At 68.2% G+C, this 17,633-nt stretch overlaps 1 protein-coding gene across 1 annotated transcript; it reads left to right on the top strand.

Annotated features, from left to right (window-relative positions):
• Positions 1 to 2,866: 2,866 nt before the first annotated feature.
• CFAP99 (cilia and flagella associated protein 99) lies at positions 2,867 to 17,395 on the top strand. The gene is made up of 16 exons (XM_084894581.1): positions 2,867 to 2,923; positions 3,510 to 3,636; positions 4,451 to 4,595; positions 4,741 to 4,835; positions 5,646 to 5,755; positions 9,264 to 9,435; positions 10,828 to 10,908; positions 11,277 to 11,351; positions 11,870 to 11,938; positions 12,186 to 12,274; positions 12,694 to 12,898; positions 13,239 to 13,380; positions 13,982 to 14,133; positions 14,631 to 14,836; positions 16,304 to 16,439; positions 16,542 to 17,395. The coding sequence occupies exons 2-16, from the start codon at positions 3,526 to 3,528 to the stop codon at positions 16,656 to 16,658; spliced, it is 1,905 nt and encodes a 634-aa protein (XP_084750707.1). The 5' UTR covers positions 2,867 to 2,923; positions 3,510 to 3,525; the 3' UTR covers positions 16,659 to 17,395.
• Positions 17,396 to 17,633: the final 238 nt, after the last annotated feature.

Genomic DNA, 17,633 nt, shown 5'->3' with positions numbered 1-17,633 from the left:
GCCTCCTGGGTCCCGGCAGCAGGGTGGGAAGGAGAGAAGGGTACGCAGACACGTTCCATACGGCCCAGAGCCTGTCCCTCACTCCTGGGCCCAGCTGCCAGGGAGTCTGCAGAAGGCTCATCGGACACTCTGGGTTGTTTCCTCAGGAGGGAGGGAAGGGGAGCATCGATTGGAAAACAACCGGCAGACAGCCCTGCGGGCCGGTGCTGTAAGCACAAGCCATCAGAGCGACGTGGCAGCAACCCCCGGGAGGCTCGCTCTAATCAGAATTAAAAGCCAGGAACAGAGTCTGTTTAATTAAGACGCATCTGGGATCCGTGGGAAGGAAGCGCCTCTGGTGCTTGAGGATATTGGACTCCGTTGGTCCAATAAAATTTAGCTCTCGTTTCTGTCGGATTTGCTAAGAAAAGGGAAGTGTCGGTCCATCCCACCCTGGAGTTTCCTTGCATCTGAGATAGTCAAGCCCTCATTAGTGAAGTCAAAATCAATCCCCCCAGTCGAAACCGGTTTGGCTCAGTGGTAGAGCGTCGGTCTGCGGACTGAAGGGTCCCGAGTTCGATTCCGGTCAAGGGCATGTACCTTGGTTGTGGGTACATCTCCAGTAGGGGGTGTGCAGGAGGCAGCTGATCGGTGATTTTCTTTCATCGATGTTTCTAACTCTCTATCCCTCTCTCTTCCTCTCTGTAAAAAATCAATAAAATATATATATTTTTTTTAAATCAATCTGTCCCACTGCCCTCATGGCTGGTTTCGCACCGTTAACATGAAGCCGAGCCCCAGCCGGGTGGCTCAGTTCGTTGGCGCGTCATCCCCTACAGTACACTGAGAGGTTTCGGGTTCAATTCCTGGTCAGGGCACATCTGGGTGGATCTCTGGTTGGGGCGTGCACAAGAGGCAGCGGATCGATGTTTCTCTCTCTCCCTCTGAAATCGGGGAACACGTTCTGGGGTGAGGATTGCAAAAACATCACTAAATGAAGCCGGGGTGCTGAGGCAGGCAGCAGAGTTGGATGAACGTTAATACCTATGAGTATTTCCAACCCAGAAGCTGTGAGTGCTTTCTGTAATCCTCGCCTGAGGACATTTTCCCATTGGTTTTGAGGGAGAGGGAGAGACAGAGAACGGCGATGTGAGAGAAACACATTGGTTGCCTCCTGCATGCGCCCGGACCAGGGAAGATGTGAGTATTTGACCAAGTTCATAGGCTTGTTGTTGCCACGTGCACCCACCGGAGTGGCTGCTTTGGGCCCACGTTTGCAGAAGGGACGGTTCAAGCCCAGCTGGGCTGCTCCAGGGCCACCTTCCTCCCCACCAGCCTCCACAGATCCCCCCCCCCCCCGTGCTCATCGTCCGTCCAGGCCCCCACTGGGGAGGGGGCTGTTTCTCTGGCTGCTCCCCCCGGACCAGCCCCTGGACCGCCAGCCCCTGGGACCGCCCTCTCTCCGGGGTCAGGGGACTGGCCTCGTCACCGCCGGGCCCTGGGACCGCCCTCTCTCCGGGGTCAGGGGACTGGCCTCGTCACCGCCGGGCCCTGGGACCGCCCTCTCTCGGGGTCAGTCACCGCCGGCCCCTGGGTCCGCCCTCTCTCCGGGGTCAGGGGACTGGCCTCGTCACCGCCGGCCCCTGGGACCGCCCTCTCTCCGGGGTCAGGCTCCAGGACGGGAGGGGACGCTCCCGCTTTGCAGGCCACCACTGTCCCCGCCTCCTGAGGTGCAGGAGGCCTGGGTCGTTCCTGCAGGCAGAGCCGAGCTCAAGGCAGACACAGGAAGGCGGGGCGAGGGCCCCTCCTATGACCACCGCAGGGGGCCAGGGCCAGGACATGGTTCATAACATTATACATAATAAAAACATAAGATATATTTTTATTGCCCTAACCCGTTTGGCTCGGTGGAGTGTCTGCCTGCAGACTGAAAGGTCCCAGGTTCAATTCCTATCAAGGGCACGTACCTTGGTTGCAGGCACATCCCCAGTAGGAGGTGTGCAGGAGGCAGCTGATGGATGTTTCTCTCTCATCGATGTTTCTATCTTTCTATCCCTCTCCCTTCCTCTCTGTAAAAATCAATAAAATATATATATTTTTTAATATTTTAATTGATGTCAGAGAGGAAGAGAGGGAGAGAGAGAGAAACATCAATGATGAGAGAATCGTTGACTGGCTGCCTCCCGCACCCCCCGCACTGGGGACCAAGCCCACAACCAGGCATGTGCCTGACCGGGAATCGAACCGTGACCTCCTGGCTCCAAGGTTGACACTGAGCCACACCGCCGGGCTGATTAGACTTTGTATCCTGGCTGACTCCTTTCCCTGCGAGCCCCCGATGCGCAGGTGTCGCTCCCTTCACCACACTGACGGGTGCCTGCTCGCCGGCCCTGGCTCATCCCCAGGGTCACAGGTCAGGCGGAGGTGCTAGGCCTCAGGGACTCCACAGGCAGGACCGCCCCCGTTCCCGGCTCAGCACAGCTGTGTTCTCTCACGTCCGCTTGCTCCGTGAGCACGGTGTGGCCCCGGGACTTCCTGTGAAAAGGGGGAAACGGGGCTTGGTTGAAGGCAAAGGATCTGTGAAAGCGGCGGCTTACTGAGCGCTGACGTGCCCTCGGCAGGTCTGTCCCGGGACGTCACAGGCATGTTTCAGGTTAAACGGGAGGCGCCGCTCGGACCCGTGGTCCTCTGTGTGTTCACATCCCGCCATTCGCTCCACCGATGTTCAGGCACCGCTGGGTGCCCCGCCCAGGGCGCGCCCACGCCGTCTGACGTGGCCAATGGCTGGTGCCCAGGAAGGCCAGCAGCAGCTGCCCGGCCAGCGTGGAACCAGGGGCCTGAGCGGAAGCCCGCCCTCGAGCAGCGCCTGCCCAGCCCCACCCCACAGTCCCCCCGGGTCTCCCCGGGGCCCTGGCACCGTCTCCTCCAGCTCACGGGTCGCCAGGTCGCTCAGAGCCCGTCCAGGCCGGCCACGGCCGCTGCGCTCCTCTCTGGGGCTCGCCCCTCGTCTTTGGAACGGGGTGTCGTGTCGGACAGGGTGACCGGAGGTTGTCTTGCCCAGGCATTCCCTGATGAGGTTTTACGTCCGCCGGGCAGGGCCTGTGGGGTAACACTGCCTGCGGCCTGGGCTGAGGTCCGGCCTGGGCACAGCTGAGGGGTCTGGGGACCCGGGGGGCGGCCTGGGCTGAGGTCCGGCCTGGGCACAGCTGAGGGGTCTGGGACCGGGGGGCGGCTGGGCTGAGGTCCGGCCTGGGCACAGCTGAGGGGTCTGGGGGACCCGGGGGCGGCCTGGGCTGAGGTCCGGCCTGGGCACAGCTGAGGGGTCTGGGGACCCGGGGGGCGGCCTGGGCTGAGGTCCGGCCTGGGCACAGCTGAGGGGTCTGGGGACCCGGGGGCGGCCTGGGCCGGCGGCAGAGGAGGCAGGGACACGGTGTGGGACGTGGCCCCCACTCCCATTCTACTCTCCCCGCCAGGGCGAGGGCCAGGCTGCAGGCGGCTCCTGCCGTGTGACCTGTGGGGTTTGCTTGCAGGGCGCCTCCCGGGAAAATGGGGTACCACGGAAAATGCATCGAGACTGTGATTCAGCAGCTGGACCGGTTTAAGCCTGAGAAGGACAGTGCGGAGCAGCTCCTGGGGGACACGGCCGCCTCCCTGCAGGTGGGTCGGCGTGGCGGGTGCCGGGGCTCCTCGGCGTCACCCCAGGTCGCAGCCACCGGGGCGGGGGCCGGGGGGAGGGGGACCTTCCCTGCTGTCATTTTTTTTTGGGGGGGGGATTAATTCATTCATTTGACAACTTTTACAGCAGCTTGCTCTTTTTTTATTGTGCAAACACACACATAAGATTGACCGCCTTACCATCATCAGGCGCTCGGGTCAGCCGTGTTGGCACAGTCACCACCATCTTCCCAACCGAGACTGTCCCCCTCAAACGGGACGCCCCGCCCCGCCCGCCCCGCCCCCAGCCCTCCTGCTCTCGGTGCCTCTCTGGGACACTGTGCGGTGGGGAGGAACGCACGGAGCCAGAACGGGGAGGGGTTATGAATGGACTCCATCGCCCGCTCCAGCCCCCCGCCCCCACCCGTGAGGGCCGTCCGCAGCTTTTGGCGGGGTTTCTCCGGGCGGAGATCTACCTCTTTGTGCAGGCCCCGAGGGGAGAGGATGGACATGGCCAGCACAGTGAAATGTGGGCTCAGCAACGGGAACGTCCACAGTGAAATGCCCTGCACAGCCAGCTCCTGGGGGAGGAGTGTTGGCCATTTGCTCCCTCAAACCTAAAAGCAGTAGGAGGAAGGCAGGGCCGGCCCAGGTGGGTGGGGTTACAGGGCCGGCCCTGCCTCCTAACGCCTGGTGGTCCTCCGTGCTTATTTCTGTTCTCGCTCCACCTGCCATGGCGACCCAGGACCCAAGGGTCCCATTCCCGCCCCCCCCCGCCCTGCTCCCCGTCCGCGGCCCCCAGCCTGTGCCCCCACAGGCCCTGAGCTTCGCGAAGCAGGCCTTCGTGCTGGAGGTGCTGTCGGGCTGCCTGGAGTACCGGCAGCCGCTGGCCGTGGTGGTGGACGCCTTCTACGCGCAGGACGGCCGGCTCTGCCTGTGGGCCGACTACAACCGCTTCCTGGGTGAGCGGGGTCCCCGCACCCCTGTGTCCGGTCACAGCTTCTGCCCCGGGCCACTCGGGGCTCTGGCTACGCACCGGCACCCCGGCGGTGCTCTGGCCGACCCCAGCCCGCTCTCGGCACCCCCAGCGCCGCCCTGTCTCCCCAGTGACCTGCTACCTGGCCACGTTCCAGCTCCAGGAGCTCGGCTTCCAGCGCTTCAGCAGCATCGTCCGGTCCCAGCCGGCCGACAAGATGTGCAAGGTGAGCTGCCCACCGCGGCCCGGCAGGCCCGGCCCCCCGGCCGCGCACCTGCCCGGCTCTCACCGAGAGCGGCTGCGGGTTCGTCCTGTGTCCCGACAAGGGGTCTGTGTCGCCCGCGGTGCAGAGGGCAGCCTGGTGGGGCACAGCCAGCCGGTTGGTCTCTGCCTCCAGCTGCCCCGCCTCAGACACCCCCCACCCTGCCCAGGTGGCAGCCGCCCCCGGGAAGCTTACCGGGACCCGTGTCTTCTGAAACCAAGGGTCAGCCCGAGGGTGGGAGCTGGGAACGGCTCTCAGAAGCCGAGGCTGTCCTGGGCCTCCCCCAGGCCACACAGTCTCCCCAGCAAGGGCTGAGGGGACAGGCGGCCTCCCAGGACCCTCCCACCGGCCCTGCCTGGCGGCGAGGGGGGCAGGCTGCTGAATGGAGCTGTCCAGTCCGTCCACCTGTGGATTCCAGAGCCCGTGGAGGGCTGGGGAGGCAGGCAGTCCCAAGAACTCCCTGGAAGTGGGGTGCAGGCCTCCCTCCAGGTTCTAGGGAGTGGCTGGGGCACGGGCCCCCCAGTGAGCCCACCTCCAGCCAGGCTGACCCTGTAAGCAGAAGCCGTCTGGTGAGGGCAGCCCCCCCACAGTGGGCGGCCCAGCCCGGCATGAGGGAGGGTGAGGGCGGTCTGTCCGAGGGGCCCCCTGCCCGGCGGGCGCGCTGGTCTCCTGTCCTGGTGCGTGAGCCCCACCCGCCCCCGGGCACCGACTCTCCCGGGAGGGGCGCCAGGTGTGGGTGCTGGGCCAAGCCCCCACCTCCCCCTCCTCCGTCAGTTCCTCGCGTTCTTCTTCAACCCCTCGAACCTGACCTCGTGGGTGCCGGACGAGTGGAGCCTCATCTACGAGAAGGAGCTGGTGCAGACCTGGACGGCCCGCCTGCTGAGGTGGGCGGGGCCGCGCCCACGCCCACGTCCTGGGGGTCCTGGGGGGGGTGGGTGAGGAGGTTCGGACCCGCAGGGACCCGTGGGCTCCAGGCCTGCCCGGCCTCTTCCCACCAACTCGGGGCCCGGTGGGGTGGGCAGCTCCCAGTGGGTTCTGGCCCACATCTCGGTCTGGCGCCCCCAGGGCACCCCTGCTGGGCCCGCCGCCCCACAGCCGCCCCGCTGCCTTCCAGAGTCCCTGGTGCGGGCAGAAGGGCCACACGGTGGCCTGGCCCTGCCCTGGGCCTCCGCGGGACAGCTGCTGGGGCCTGGGTGCGGCTGTCCCCGCTGCTCACCCTCCAACCGGAGGGAGCCACCTTCCCCTCCTGCGGCAGGCGGACCATGCGGGTCAGCGTGTTGGGAGGCCCGGTCCAGGCAGGCGGCCCCGGGCAGGGCAGTCCTCAGTGCCAGCCGTGCTGGACGCCATGCCCACCTCGGGGCTCTCGCCTGTGGCTGGATCTGCCGGGCCCTGAGAGCCACATCTGACAGCTGCCCAGCTATTTCTAGGTTGCCCGCCTCCCCTGACCACCCCATGTGCAACCTTCCCCTGCCCTCCCGGGACCAGCCCGTCACACACCTGTCCATCACACACCTGTCCCCGCCCACCTGCCGGCTTCGGACGTGACTCCCTCCCTCTAGCAGCCTGCTGGGGGAAGTGGGGGAGCAGGAGCCCCCAGGAGGGGAGACCAGCCAGGTGGGCGATGGTGGCTGTGCCTGCATTGGGGGAGGGGCATGAAAGGGGGACCGGGCCTGGGGCAGCCTAGCAGGGCCCTTCCCAAACCCCTGCTCCAGGGCACCCCACCTGGGCTTCCTGCCCCTGCCACCTCCTCCAGCCCAGAGTAGCTTCTGTCCCAACTGCGGCTCATTCTCAGAGGCCCTGGATTCCAGCAGCGGGGACTGCTCAGTCCTATCCTCCCAGCTCCCCGCTCCCCGTCCTCCAAGCTCTCCTTCCTCCCTGTCCTCCCCGTCCTCCCCGTCCTCCCCGTCCTCCGTCCTCCCCGTCCTCCCCTCCTCCCCGTCCTCCGTCCTCCCCGCTCCCCGTCCTCCGTCCTCCCCGCTCCCCGTCCTCCCCGCTCCCCGTCCTCCGTCCTCCCCGTCCTCCGTCCTCCCCGTCCTCCCCGTCCTCCCCGTCCTCCGTCCTCCGTCCTCCGTCCTCCGTCCTCCCCGTCCTCCCCGTCCTCCCCGTCCTCCGTCCTCCCCGTCCTCCCCGTCCTCCCCGTCCTCCCCGTCCTCCCCGTCCTCCCCGTCCTCCCCGTCCTCCCCGTCCTCCGTCCTCCGTCCTCCCCGTCCTCCGTCCTCCCCGTCCTCCCCGTCCTCCCCGTCCTCCCCGTCCTCCCCGTCCTCCCCGTCCTCCGTCCTCCCCGTCCTCCGTCCTCCCCGTCCTCCCCGCTCCCCGTCCTCCGTCCTCCCCGTCCTCCGTCCTCCCCGTCCTCCGTCCTCCCCGTCCTCCGTCCTCCGTCCTCCGTCCTCCGTCCTCCCCGTCCTCCCCGTCCTCCGTCCTCCCCGTCCTCCCCGTCCTCCCCGTCCTCCCGTCCTCCCCGCTCCTCCCCGCCCTCCCCCTCCTCCCCGTCCTCCGTCCTCCGTCCTCCGTCCTCCGTCCTCCCCGTCCTCCCGTCCTCCCCGTCCTCCGTCCTCCCCGTCCTCCCCGTCCTCCCCGTCCTCCCCGTCCTCCCCGTCCTCCCCCTCCTCCCCGTCCTCCCCGCTCCCCGTCCTCCGTCCTCCCCGTCCTCCGTCCTCCCCGTCCTCCGTCCTCCCCGTCCTCCGTCCTCCGTCCTCCGTCCTCCGTCCTCCCCGTCCTCCCCGTCCTCCCCGTCCTCCGTCCTCCGTCCTCCCCGTCCTCCCCGTCCTCCCCGTCCTCCCCACTCCCCGTCCTCCCCGTCCTCCCCGTCCTCCCCGTCCTCCGTCCTCCCCGTCCTCCGTCCTCCGTCCTCCCCGTCCTCCGTCCTCCCCGTCCTCCGTCCTCCGTCCTCCGTCCTCCGTCCTCCGTCCTCCCCCTCCTCCCCGTCCTCCCCGTCCTCCGTCCTCCGTCCTCCGTCCTCCCCGCTCCCCGTCCTCCCCGTCCTCCCCGTCCTCCGTCCTCCCCGTCCTCCGTCCTCCCCGCTCCCCGTCCTCCCCGTCCTCCCCGTCCTCCGTCCTCCGTCCTCCGTCCTCCCCGTCCTCCCCGTCCTCCGTCCTCCCCGTCCTCCCCGTCCTCCCCGTCCTCCCCGCTCCCCGTCCTCCGTCCTCCCCGTCCTCCGTCCTCCCCGTCCTCCCCGTCCTCCCCGTCCTCCGTCCTCCGTCCTCCCCGTCCTCCGTCCTCCCCGTCCTCCGTCCTCCGTCCTCCCCGTCCTCCCCGTCCTCCCCGTCCTCCGTCCTCCGTCCTCCCCGTCCTCCGTCCTCCCCGTCCTCCGTCCTCCGTCCTCCCCGTCCTCCCCGTCCTCCCCGTCCTCCGTCCTCCGTCCTCCCCGTCCTCCGTCCTCCCCGTCCTCCGTCCTCCGTCCTCCGTCCTCCCCGTCCTCCGTCCTCCCCGTCCTCCGTCCTCCCCGTCCTCCCCGTCCTCCCCGTCCTCCCCGTCCTCCGTCCTCCCCGTCCTCCCCGTCCTCCCCGTCCTCCCCGTCCTCCCCCTCCTCCCCGTCCTCCGTCCTCCCCGTCCTCCGTCCTCCCCGTCCTCCCCGTCCTCCCCGTCCTCCCCGTCCTCCCCTCCTCCCCGTCCTCCGTCCTCCCCGTCCTCCGTCCTCCCCGTCCTCCCCGTCCTCCCCGTCCTCCCCGTCCTCCGTCCTCCCCGTCCTCCCCGTCCTCCCCGTCCTCCCCGTCCTCCCCCTCCTCCCCGTCCTCCCTCCTCCGTCCTCCGTCCTCCCGTCCTCCCCGTCCTCCCCGTCCTCCCCGTCCTCCCCGTCCTCCGTCCTCCCCGTCCTCCCCGTCCTCCGTCCTCCGTCCTCCGTCCTCCGTCCTCCCCCTCCTCCCCGTCCTCCCCGTCCTCCGTCCTCCGTCCTCCGTCCTCCCCGCTCCCCGTCCTCCCCGTCCTCCCCGTCCTCCGTCCTCCCCGTCCTCCGTCCTCCCCGTCCTCCGTCCTCCCCGTCCTCCCCGTCCTCCCCGCTCCCCGTCCTCCCCGTCCTCCGTCCTCCGTCCTCCCCGTCCTCCGTCCTCCCCGTCCTCCCCGTCCTCCCCGTCCTCCCCGTCCTCCCCGCTCCCGGTCCTCCCAGCTCCCGGTCCTCCCAGCTCCCCACTCCCATCCTCCCCGCTCCCCACTCCCCCAGGACAGGGATGAAACAGGCCTCAGTTTCCTAATCTGTCCCAGAGCATACTGCTCTAAAGACTCGCTGTGGGTGGGCGGCACCTGCCCAGCTGTAGGCACTCATGAGGAGTGGCTGGGCTTCCGCTGTCACCCCCATGCTGAGGCCGAGCCAAGCTCTTGGGGGCCTTCAGGTCTCGAGGGCCCCACTGCCGGCTGCTCAGGAGGAAGCCTCAGCAGCCTTCTCACCTTTCCTTCAAGATGGCAGCCGGAGGTCCAGGGGCTCATCAATCAGCTGGAGAGGGCGGCGACCGTTCAGCCCCCTTCTTCAAAGGCCAAGGCCACGGAGCCCAAGAAGTTCAACCTGACTGTTCCCAGGCCCCGGGGCCTTCCAGTGCCTGAGCCTGTCCCTGTCATGGCCAAGCCAAGACCAGTAAGTGCCAGCCAGCCATTTCCAAGTGGGAGAGTGGGCCTTGTAGGCCAGTGGGGGCTGGGTGAGTACTGACTCAGACCAGAACACAGGCATTCAATGGTGGATGGATGGATGGATAGATGAGTGGATGGATGGATGCATGGATGGATAAATGGATGATTGGATGGATGAATGGATAAATGGATGATTGAATGGATGGATGAGTGGATGGATGGATGATCAATGGATGGATGGGTGGATGGATGAATGATGAATGATAGAAGGATGGATGGTGGATGGATGATGAATAATGGGTGATGAATGGATGCATGGATGATGGATGGATGGATGGATGGATGGATGATGGATGGATGGATGGATGATGGATAGATGGGTGGATGGATGAATGATGGATGATAGAAGGATGGATGGTGGATGGGTGATGGATAATGGTGATGGATGCATGGATGATGGATGGTTGGATGATGGATGATGGATGATGGATGATGAAAGATGGATGATGGATGATGGGTTGGTGGGTGGACAGATGGTCAGGGGTCTGTTGCTGAGCAAGCCCATGGTTACCCTGTGGGTAGGACCCTCAATGTCTGGCCCCCGATCCCCAGGCTCAGTGTGTTCATCTCTGGTCATCTTCCAGCTGCATCTCTCCCACTCTGCCTGGCCCCTGCCTGCCCTCCACCATGCCCCCCCCCCCTGACTCTCAATTGTGTGTGTGCCTCTCAGCCTGGACTGTGGGATGCTGGTGGCCAGCCCTTCCCACTGAGGTCCGTGGCGGCTGTGCTGAAGCCACAGTCTTGCCCCCCCCAGCCTCCCTGCCCTGCCCCATGCCCAGGACCCTCTCCGCCTCCTGGGAGGGGGCCCGCTCCAGTTCACTCACCGCTCGCTCAGCCTCGCCTGTGCCAGGCCCTGCCTTCATGGAGCATCCCCTCGGGGCGGGGAGGACGGCTCAGAGAACAAACAGGACCAGTCAGCTGGGGTAGTGCCGAGGGAAGGCCACGCGGGGGCAGGGGTGGGAAGCCGGGGAGGAGCTGCCAGGACACGCCTCCTGAGACACCCTGGGGGGAAGACAGTGGGCAGTGGGCAGGGGAGGGGAGGGAGGGGAGAGGAGAGCGGGGAGGGCTGTGCTCACGGAGGGGACTGTGTCCGTGCTGGGCCCCTGCCCTTCGCCAGCAGCTCCGGGAGCCGGGACACGCCTGGCCTCGCCTCCACCCCGTCAGGTCTCGGCCTGTCCCTCCGGGTCCAGGGCCCGGGCCGCCTTCCTTCCCGCTGCTGCCGGTCCTCCCCTCCCAGGATGACCGCAGTACCGCGTCCTGCGTAGCTCCCGGGTGGGGACCACAGCCCACCCTCGCCCACCACCCGGGGCCCCGCCCATCTCCCCCCCACCACCACCAGGTCCCCAGGAGCACCTACCAGTTACCCAGGGAGCCGCAGGTGCTGGAAATGACCAGGAGCTTAAATCGCCGGAAGGCGGAGGTGAGCCGCCACGGGGGACCCCAGTCTTCCTGGAGAGGCAGAGAGGAGGAGGAGGAGGAGGAAGAGGAGCAGGAGGAGGAGGAGGAGGGGGAGAGGAGGAAGAGGAGGGGGAGAAGGAGGAGGAGGAGGAGGAGGAGGAGGGGGAGAAGGAGGAGGAAGGGGAGAGAGAGCAGGAAGAAGGAGGAGGAGGAGGAGGAAGGGGAGAGAGAGTATGAGAAGGAGGAGGAGGAGGAAGGGGAGAGAGAGCAGGAGAAGGAGGAGGAGGAGGAAGAGGAGGAAGGGGAGGAGGGGGCCGGTTCCGCACTTTCGTCCCCTGGGCCGTACGCAGGGCGGGGGCCGCGGGGCTGAGCCGCCCGTTGGCCCCCCAGGAGCTGCTGCTGAAGGCGAACCTGGAGGAGATGCGCTGTGCCATGCCCTGGGCCCGCAGCCAGCCCCCTCGGCAGGTGACACCCCGCCCCGCCCTCAGGGCCCTTCCCAGGCCGAGGCCGGACCAGTGAGGCGGGAGCCGGGCCCTGAGCCTCTGGCCGGTGATGCCGGGCTCCCACCCTCCATGTCCTCCCCTCCGTCAGGAGAGCGTGACAGGCAGGACACGGCGGGCGTGGCCCGGCCCTGCCCCCCCCGGACCCCCTGCAGCCGGGGCGGGTGGGGTGGGCAGGCAGCATGCCCACAGGGGTGACGCTGAGTTCCCACGGGGTCGCCCTGGCTGGTGGTGCCCACGGCACAGGCTGTGGGGCTGGGAGGGACCCGGTGGGAGGCCAAGCCTCTTACAGCCCCGTCCGGCCAGCAGGCCCTGCACCTCCCCGTCCTGCCCGCAGCCCAGAGCCCCACAGGCGGGGGCGCCCTGCAGGACAGAGGTGCTGCCCCGGGTTCGGGAGCTGGTGTGCAGGGCAGGCCGCCACAGTGCTGGGGGCGCGGGGGGGGGGGCGCTCCTGCAGACTCGGGGGCCACCTGCCTCCTGCAGTGCCTCAAGAAGCTGTGGCTGCCGTATGCGGACCAGATTGACCAGACTCCGAAGCTGACCTTCTACCCGGTGAGGGGTGCTCCTGGCCGGTGGGTGGGTGTGGGGGCCCCTGAGCCCCGCCTCTCGCCTGTTCTGCCTCCTGGGGCCAGAGGGCCAGGCAGAGCCCTGAGCACAGCCCTCCCCTCCCCACAGGGCGAAGTCCTTGGGTGGGGGCAGAGGTGGGGGCGGGAGGGCGGGCCCTGGCACCTCATCTCAGCGTGTCTGCCCCCCCCCCGTCCCCCGTCCCCCGTTCCCCTCCGCTCCGCTCCGCCCGCAGCCCAACGAGGTCCCGGTGAAGCTGAACACGACAGCCATCCTGCGGGAAGGGGCCCTGTACCAGCGGCAGGTGGAGAAGGAGCTGCAGAGGTGGGGCAGGAGGGGCAGGGCAGGTGGGGGGGCAGCAGGCTGGTGTCCGGGTCACAGATGCTCCCTGGAAAGACCACTCGGCTCCATGAGGGAGATGCTCTGGGTGCAGCGGGCTCAGGAGGCAGCGGCCCAGCCCGGACCGGCCTCAGGGTCACTGCCTGCCCGCCCCTCCCGGGAGTGCCCCCCCCACCGCCAGCACCAGCCCTGCTGGTGCCCCAGAAGCAGGGCTGCGGGTGGGAGCGGGAGAGAGACAGCCGGTGGGCAGAGGGATGGTGCCGACAGACAGGGAGGGAGAGGAGAGGAAGGGGGTGGGAAGACGTGGGTGCAGGGCGGTGCCAGGGGGATGGGCCAGTGCGGCGGGTGGCGTGGCTGCTGGTGAGGGCCGGTGTCCAGGGACCCGCGTCCGCCGCCCCGCGCAGGGTGGACAGGCTCATGGACGGGGCCGGGGACTTCTCCGAGTTCCTGGAGTGGCAGCAGAAGATGCAGGCGAGGGACCGGGCGGAGCAGCGGGCGGCAGACGCATGCCGGCGGCTGCAGGGGAAGCTCAGCCGCGAGGAGGCCGCGCTGGCCCGGCAGCAGCTGCTGCAGCACAACCAGCGCCGGGCGGCCCAGAAGAAGGAGGAGGTGAGGCGCCCCTGGCCGCCGCCCACAAGCGGGCTCTGCCGGCCGTGGCTGCTCCTGTGGCCATGGGCTCGCAGCTGGCCCGGGTCACTTCTCCGAGTCCCTGCTCAGCCCCGGCCTGTCCCCCCTCAGCCCCTGGCCTGTCCCCCCTCAGCCCCTGGCCTGTCCCCCCAAACAGACCTTGCGCTGCTTCAGGGCTGGGACGCGGTGGGCAGGGCTGGGTTGGGCGCTGGGACACGGTGGCCGGGGCTGGGACGCGGTGGCGGGGGCTGTGAGGGGCGCTGGGACGCGGTGGGCACGGCTGGGACGCGGTGGTCGGGCTCTGAGGGGCCTGTCCCCGCAGATGGCGGAGCTGATGCAGCGCCGGGCACAGCGGCGCCTGCAGGAGGAGCGGAGTGCGAAGGAGCGGGTGGAGCAGGCGGTGGAGGACCAGAAGAACATCAAGGCCGCGCAGACCAAGCTGCTGCGGGACCGGCGCCAGGCAGGTAGGCGGGCCTGGGTGTTGGTCAGCGAGGGCCAGGGTCCCCGAGGGAGCCCGACCCAGCTGCTGGGGGCCCGGAGGGGGGAGGCCCCGAGGGGGGAGGTTCTGAGGGGGGAGGTTCTGAGGGGGAAGGCTCTGAGGGGAGAGGCCCTGAGGGGGGAGGCCCTGAGGGGGGAGGTTCTGAGGGGGAGGTTCTGAGGGGAGAGGCTCTGAGGGGAGAGGCCCTGAGGACAGAGGCCCTGAGGGGGGAGGCCCTGAGGACAGAGGCCCTGAGGGGAGAGGCCCTGAGGGGAGAGGCCCTGAGGGGGGAGGCCCTGAGGGGGGAGGCCCTGAGGGGGGAGGTTCTGAGGACAGAGGCCCTGAGGACAGAGGCCCTGGGGGAGAGGCCCTAAGGGGGAAGGCTCTGAGGGGGAGGCCCTGAGGGGGGAGGCCCTGAGGGGGAGGCCCTGAGGGGGGAGGCCCTGAGGGAAGAGGTCCTGAGGGAAGAGGTCCTGAGAAGGGAGGTTCTGGGGGGGGGAGGCTGGCCAGGCTGCCGGGCCCTGAGGGGGGAGGCCCTGAGGAGGGAGGCCGGCCGCTGCCGGGCCCTGAGCAGCCGCCACCCCAAGCCCAGGAGCTGACCGCGGAGACGCAGGCCCTGCTCCGGCAGCGCTCGGAGGCGGCCCGGGAGGAGCAGCGGCGGCGCTGTGAGCTCATCGCCCACCTGCGGGCCATGGAGTCGCAGCCCACGCGCAAGGGCAAGCTGGTGGACCTGACCCAGGTGGGTGCCAGCCCGGACTCCGGGCTCCAGGCCTGGCGTTGCCGTGGGAGGGCGTGCCCACGATGCCACCTCCACCCACGCCGAGCCCATCCTCCAGCTGCGGACCCCCTCCGCCGCGCTGGAGGCCTGGGCTGGGAAAGGGCACGTCCTGCCGGGACACTGTGGTGACCCCTGAGGAAGGGCAGGGCTCCAGGTGTGCGCAGGGCGGGCTTCACCTTGTGCCCGTTCCGGGAGCCCAGGACTGCCCAGGCGGGAGGGCGGTGCAGGGAGAGGCAGGCACAGAGCCGACCTGGCAGACGGGCTGAGATGAGCTGCGGAGGGCCGGGCTGGAGAGGCCTCGGAGGGCGGACATTGCCACAGACTCCACGGGGCAGAGGGCCGGGGGGCCTGGGGGGGGGGGGGCCCTGGGAGGCGGGCGGGGCACCGGGAGGAGCAGAGCAGGGCCAGGCTCAGGAGCTGCTGGCCCAGGCTCTGGCGCTTTGGGGCCCCCCCCCCAGATCCCGGGGCACGGCCTGGAAGGGGAGATGTCGGTGGTGGAGCTGCGGGAGCGGCTGGCCCTGCTCAAGGAGGCCCAGCAGCGCCAGGAAGAGGAGAAGCGAGACCAGATCATCCAGGGCAAGCGCGCCCGGAGCCAGGAGCTGCAGGCGGCGCTGGAGCGGATCGCGCTGTGCCGCGCGGCCATGGGGCGGGCTGCGGCCCTGAGGTGGGTGCGCGCCCCCCGCCGCCCCCGCCCTCCCCCAGTGCCTCCGCCCCTGCTGTTTATCAGCCGAGCCTCAGGGTGCAGAGAAGGTGAGGAAATTACCGGTGACAGCGCCAGCCCATGACCTAGATCCGGTCCTTGTGCATCTGGGTCACGGTCCGACCTGTGCCGAGGGCCCCAGCCAGCAGACAGCCAGCAGGCAGCCGGCTCTCCACCCTCCTCTGCGGAGCCGTCTGAAGGGCTGCAGGCGTCAGACACTTTGTCCCTGAGCACTTCGGTGGCATCTTCTGCAAAAGAGCCGCTGTCCTGCAGAGCGCAGCCCCGGGCACAGCCAGGACAGGACGGCTCACAGGGTGCCCGCCCCCCTCCCCGGAGTCTCATGTCCAGTTGGTACCCATCGGGGTCCTGAGCTGTTTGCTGGAACTTTTCCCTTTGAAACACCACGCAGCATGGGCCTGGCGTCCTGCTCCCCTCGCCCCTCGCCCCTCTCCCGGGAGCAGGTGCAGGACCCGCTTTTGTTTGTTTGGGGAACCCTGTGGTGACTTTTCCAACTCCACGTGGCGTGACTGTCCATGGCATCGGTCAGGCAGCGCTGGTGTCAGCCCCGGGATGGGCTGGCCTTCGGGCCCGGCCTGACCCCGTGGGGAGGCGAGGCTGCCGGAGGGAGGCGGCACCTGGTTATATCAGCACAGCTGGCTCAGGGGCTGGCACACACACACACCCCACCCCCCGAGGTGTCTGAGCGCCACAGGGTGGGGTGGACAGAGGATGGACAGCGCAGACCCAGTGCTGTGGCCTGCGTGTCTGCTGCCCCGGTTACAATTCAGAGGACGCCGGGGACAGCCCTGCGGCCGCCCTGACCGACCCCGCCCGTGTGGCGCCAGCCCCAGGGCATTAGTTCGTCAGGGGCCATTTATTTATTTACTTGCTTACTCTTAAAGATACTTTTATTGGTATCAGAGAGGAAGGGAGAGGGAGCGAGAGACATCAATGATGAGAGAGAACCATGGATCGGCTGCCTCCTGCACGCCCCACACTGGGGATCGAGCCCACAACCCTGGCCTGTGCCGGGAATCAAACCCTGACCTCCTGGTTCATAGGACGACGCGGGACGTTAGGGGCGTTTTAGAGGGCAGTAGGGCTGCAGGGGGCTGAGGGAACCGCACCTGCCAGGCCGGGGCTGTGATGTGCCCTGGAAGGGAGGGCGGCAGCCCCTGTAGGTGTGTCCTTCCGGAGGAAATGGCCTGGATGGTGGGGAGGGTTTGCAAAGAGGCACCACGTCCTAGGGGCTGCCTCTAGGCAAGGGGGTGGCGGGAGGGTAAAAGGGAGCTTTCCCTGCTTCACCCCAAATGCACATGGCTCATGCACACGGTGCTTTCCCAACTTGTCAGAGGGCAGGGCCTGGCAGGGCCTCCCCCGCCCACCACTCCACGGCCGGCGGGCAAGGCCCTCTAAGCCGCCCCGTTGCAGGCTCAGGGTGCAGGAGGAGGCCCTGGAGGACGAGCGTGTACGGGAGCTGCAGCGCCGGATCCAGGAGGTGGCCGAGCACCGCAGGCAGGCGGCCCAGCCGGTGCCGGCCTCGCGGGCCTCGTACCCCAAGCAGCGGGTGAGCCCGGGATCGGAGCTGGGGGGCCGGGGCGCGGGGAGCCGGGGCTGAGTGTCAGGGATGCCTCCTGCCCGCGCCCACCCTCCCCTCCCGCGGCGTCAGGCGCAGCTGGAGGCGCAGCACTGGCTGAAGCTGGAGCAGAGCCTGGAGCGCAGGCTGCGGGCGCTGCAGCAGGAGGGCTCGGCCTGTGGGCCCGAGAGCCGCCTGGAGGCCGCCTGAACGAGATCCCGGCGACGCCCGAGCGGGGCCAGCACGTCCCCGGACCCGAGATCCCCGGTAATAAAGCGTGCGACCCGCCTGTGCGCCTCCTCTCGCTCTGCCGCCCCCACCGCCCGCCCCGCCGCCCGCACCGGGCTCACCTGCCCAGGGCGGTGTTGCTGGATGGAGACCACCTGATGCCAAAGCAGTGCCCGCGCTTCATTTGGAGCCAGATCAACCCGCCCGTATTCATGTGCTAAACAAGGCCCCTGCTCCCTGGCTCCCTGGCTCCCAGCACCAGAACCCCCTGCAGGTAGCAACCTGCAACCTGCACTGTGTCCAGGGCCCAGAGGCTTAACCTGGGGACCCCAAGCCTGGGTGTGCGGGTGTGTTTGGTTGGAGAAGCGGCCAGGACTCTCCAGCCATTGGGAACCGGCCCCTCTCATGCCTCTTCTCCTGGAAACCTCACAGCGACGGGGCGTGGGCTGGAGGCGGGCTTGTCCCCAATCCCTACTCAGTGGGCGCACTGCCCATCCCTCAGCGTCACCCAGAGAGCAGGGCTGAGCCGCTGGCACCCGCCTGCCGGAGACAGGACTGGTTCGATCTCCTGGGTCCTGGGTCCCAGCACCAGGCTGGCCAGGGCGTGGCCTTGGGAACGGGCTGGCTGTGCTGCTGCTCCCAGGAAGGCGGCTGTGGGCAAGCCCCCGGGGCGGGGCTGGAGACTGCCAGGTGGGCAGATGTCCAGGAGAGAGACCCCCCCACCCTGCCGGGTCTGCAGAGATGATCCCTCAGAGGGGGAGGCTGGGCCCCAGGACATTGGGGTCAGGAAGGCAGGTCACTCGAAGTGACAAGAGCAAAACAGTTCTCCCCCAGCATTCTGAACTGCATTAGAACCTCGGGACTTGCCCACAACTGAGGCTGGCAAAGAGAGGAATTTCCCACCTCCCTGTCAAATTAGAGCTGGGAGCCATGCCAGTGTGGCTCAGTGGTTAAAGG

The sequence above is a fragment of the Pipistrellus hanaki genome, assembly GCF_964339955.1.
Source record: "Pipistrellus hanaki genome assembly, chromosome: 1".
Classification (NCBI taxonomy): domain Eukaryota; kingdom Metazoa; phylum Chordata; class Mammalia; order Chiroptera; family Vespertilionidae; genus Pipistrellus; species Pipistrellus hanaki.
This window is presented reverse-complemented; position numbering and strand designations above follow the sequence as displayed.